The sequence below is a fragment of the Oryzias melastigma genome, linkage group LG15, assembly GCF_002922805.2.
Source record: "Oryzias melastigma strain HK-1 linkage group LG15, ASM292280v2, whole genome shotgun sequence".
Classification (NCBI taxonomy): Eukaryota; Metazoa; Chordata; class Actinopteri; order Beloniformes; family Adrianichthyidae; genus Oryzias; species Oryzias melastigma.
The window spans coordinates 31,110,508-31,113,935 of NC_050526.1; the positions used below are offsets into that span (position 1 = coordinate 31,110,508).

Sequence of the window (3,428 nt, forward strand, 5' to 3'; positions counted from 1 at the left end):
TGACGGTGAAAGCGGCGGCCTACTTTCACGAGGAGAGGAAGTAATGCATTTCCAATGGGGGACCTCATTGCTGGAGAAGTCCAGTACTTTTTACAGTCAGTGTGTTACAGCAGCAGCAGGATCTAGAGAGCTGTGGAATGCCGCCCTCTGCTGGTGAAGGAGAAGAAATGCAGCCTAACACAACACTGTCACCGTTGTTGCTTCAGAGGTCGGAGGCGGACCCTGACCGGAACCAGACCCGCTATAACCTTCGTCGTAGGAAGGAGGACGCGGCCCCCGAGGCCAAATCGGGGGAGCTGCAGCAGAAGAGGTCTGAGGAGGTCCCGGCAGCTTCGGTTCTGGTCCCTCTGGACTACGGAGGAAAGATAGGTGAGCTGGCTTAAGCCTGAGTGGACGCGGAGGACAACGGTCCTAGGTGAACTCTGGGTCACATTACTCCTGGTTTGTCTCAGATGAACTCGGGGTCACATGACTCCTGGTTCTAGACCTGCATGTGAGGGAGGGGTTGTAAGACTTGGCCCAAACTTTCAGGAGTTGGACAGTGTCATGGTCAGACGGTGTACCAGTGTCAGACACACGATGATTCAGACCCCTTCTAGTCGAAGCCCCCCCTTGTGTGTGTGGGGGGGGTGGGGGCTTCCTCAAACAAAGTGGGCCGGCCTCAGCTGCGCTCTGGTTGGCTCTCCCTCTTCATCCAGGTGCTGTGTTCTGGCTGCTGTTCCTGCCCGTCTGGGTTCTGTTGGTTCTCCTCCAAGCTGGACTGAAGGACCCCAGCCTGACCAACTTCCCACCCCCCCTGCCCCCCCTGGAGAGCTTGTGGGACCCCCATGCCCTGGGCTTGGTTCTGCTGTGGATCCTGTTCCAGGCTCTGCTCTACATTCTACCTGTTGGAAAGGTGAGTCCAGGGGGGCACTAAAACACAGAGCATAAAGGATGTTTGACCAGTGGCTTCCAGAACCCATCGGGCTGAGTGGATCTGACGTCTAGAACCATCTTACCCATTCTGACCCGGTTTAGGACCATAGAGGATGTGAACTTTAACGGCGTTTTCTGTGTCTGCAGCTGAGTGACGGCATGCCGCTGCACTCCGGACAGAGACTGAAGTACAGAACCAACGGTACGTCTGACCCCGGCCCGGTCCACTTTGACCCGCGCTACAAGCTTCTTTTTATGATCATTGTAATGGTTCCCAGACGGACGATGACGACGTTCCGGTGTAGGTAGAAGATGTGCTCGGCCTGTCAGATCGGCTCGGGGGCTTGCGACTAGTGATGACGTCACACAACTGTAACAAACGAGTTGGCTAATTTGCTGTTTTTCTGTACTGAAACTGACGTTTACAATAAAGTTTATTTTTTTAAAAAGAAAAGAAAAAGTGTTAAGATCTGATCGGGCTATTATTTATTATTTTGGCCCTCGGTGTTTGTGTAACGGAGCAGAACGTGAGCTGCATATTCTAGCGGGACTTCATCCGGTCCGTGCGACCAGTTCAACATTGGCAGGATGTATTTAGAAACAATACGCGCGAATAATTACTTTTTTTTTTTTAATGTGCGCCCAACCACAAGCTAGCATGCTACTCGCTAGCACCCACTTTAGCTCAAACTTCATGCTTCCCAGCCTGATTTCTCTCTATTAAAATAACGATCATTATCCTGTGATGATTCCTCTCCATCGGATTATTTCGTTGTCAAGGTTTTTGCGTCTGATTGCAAATATTCCTTCTCCTTTTGTGACTCTTAACGTATTTGTTCGGACCTCCTCGGTTTTTTACTCGGGAAGAATCCTTGCATCGTTATGGCGGAAGTGTGTCGTTCCCCGTGTCACGTGACAGTGGTCTGATGGTCCGGACCAATCACAATCTTACACGTCATCTATGCGCCAGCCCCCGAGCCGATCTGACAGGCCGAGCACATCTGCTACCTACACCGGACGTGGTGGTCACATCTAGACCCCCATGTCCGGTAGGATCCAGGTTACGGACCGGTCCCACAGCTGCATGAGGGACAGTTGTTCTCTGCCTCAGAACCACATGATGGATCAGAGCTGTGCAGTGCAGTCCAGTGACTGAGTCTGTGTCCTGCAGGCTTCTTTGCCGCCGCCGCCTCATTGGCAGCTGTCGCTGCAGCCGTGTACCTGGGCGCCGACCTCACCTACATCCACAGCCACTTCCTGCAGCTGGCCACCGCCTCCTTCCTGGTCTCCGTGCTGCTCAGCGTCTTCCTGTACACACGTTCCCGCCTCGCTGCCCCAGAGGAGCTGGCGGCGGGTGGAAACTCTGGTGAGGAGATCACCTGACCCAGAGAAGGGTCATGACCTCTGAGTGTTTGTTCTGATTCCTTCAAGGTCAGTTTGTATGAATTGAGCAGAAACGGAAGCGTGTGATTGGCTGACTGTTCAGTGTGTGCATTCGAGACTCTGGGTGGAGGTGATGATGTCACCATCAACGCCGTTCTTTAATTCATTTCTAATAGAAAACCATAAGTCTTAATGTTCTGAGCGCCCCCCCACTATCTAATCCTGCCTGTTATTTTGGATGGCCCCCCAGGAAACGTGCTGTATGACTTCTTCAAAGGCCGTGAGCTGAACCCCCGCCTCCGAGGCTTCGACCTGAAGTTCTTCTGTGAGATGCGACCCGGTCTCCTGGGATGGGTGAGTTTCAGGTCCTCAGGACCCCCCCCGCCCCCTGAAGGCGGTGTAGGTGATGTTTTGACCCCCCCTCAGTGCCTGATCAACGTGGGCCTGGCGCTGGCTGAGATGAAGCAGCAGGGCCTGCCCGCCCCCTCCTGCCCCATGGTCCTGGTCATCGTCTTCCAGCTGCTGTACGTGCTGGACAGCCTGTGGAACGAGGTACCGGAGCGGCGGTCTGGTTCCACCCCCACCCCCCTCCTGTTCTGAGCTGATCCAGGACCTTGTGTCCCTGCAGGAGGCCGTCCTCACCACCATGGACCTGCTTCACGAAGGTTTCGGCTTCATGCTGGCCTTCGGGGACCTGGTGTGGGTCCCCTTCACCTACAGCCTGCAGGCTTACTACCTGGTGGGGCACCCCACCTCCCCCAGCACCCCCCTGCTGGCAGCCAGCGTGGGGCTGCAGCGTGAGTACAGTCTGGTTCTGTGGTTCTGGAGGGGTCCTGCTGTCTGTGATAAACGTGTGCCGTCCCGTTTCAGTGGTCGGGTACTACATCTTCAGGAAGTCCAACTCTGAGAAGAACCGCTTCAGGAGAGACCCCACGGACCCGCAGCTGGCCCGTGAGTTCTACTGGTCCAAACCTTCTCTGCAGGTCCAACCAGGTCCCTCGGCCTTGACAATGTTACTTTAGCTCCTCCCCCTGACGAAGTTTCTTTAGCTCCTCCCCCTGACGAATGTTCTTTAGCTCCTCCCCCTAACGAATGTTCTTTAGCTCCTCCCCCAGACGAAGTTTCTTTAG

At 54.7% G+C, this 3,428-nt stretch overlaps 1 protein-coding gene across 4 annotated transcripts in view; it reads left to right on the plus strand.

The window, feature by feature from the left end:
• The window catches only part of lbr (lamin B receptor), a 13,855-nt gene that overhangs the window by 6,291 nt on the left and 4,136 nt on the right, over positions 1-3,428 (plus strand). For all 4 annotated transcript variants that reach the window (XM_024264012.2, XM_024264010.2, XM_024264011.2 and 1 more), the window contains 8 exons: positions 207-369; positions 699-895; positions 1,063-1,117; positions 2,087-2,281; positions 2,549-2,652; positions 2,725-2,850; positions 2,927-3,095; positions 3,169-3,249. In XM_024264012.2, the coding sequence (XP_024119780.1) occupies positions 207-369; positions 699-895; positions 1,063-1,117; positions 2,087-2,281; positions 2,549-2,652; positions 2,725-2,850; positions 2,927-3,095; positions 3,169-3,249 (1,090 nt within the window). The remainder of the gene's footprint in view (positions 1-206; positions 370-698; positions 896-1,062; positions 1,118-2,086; positions 2,282-2,548; positions 2,653-2,724; positions 2,851-2,926; positions 3,096-3,168; positions 3,250-3,428) is intronic.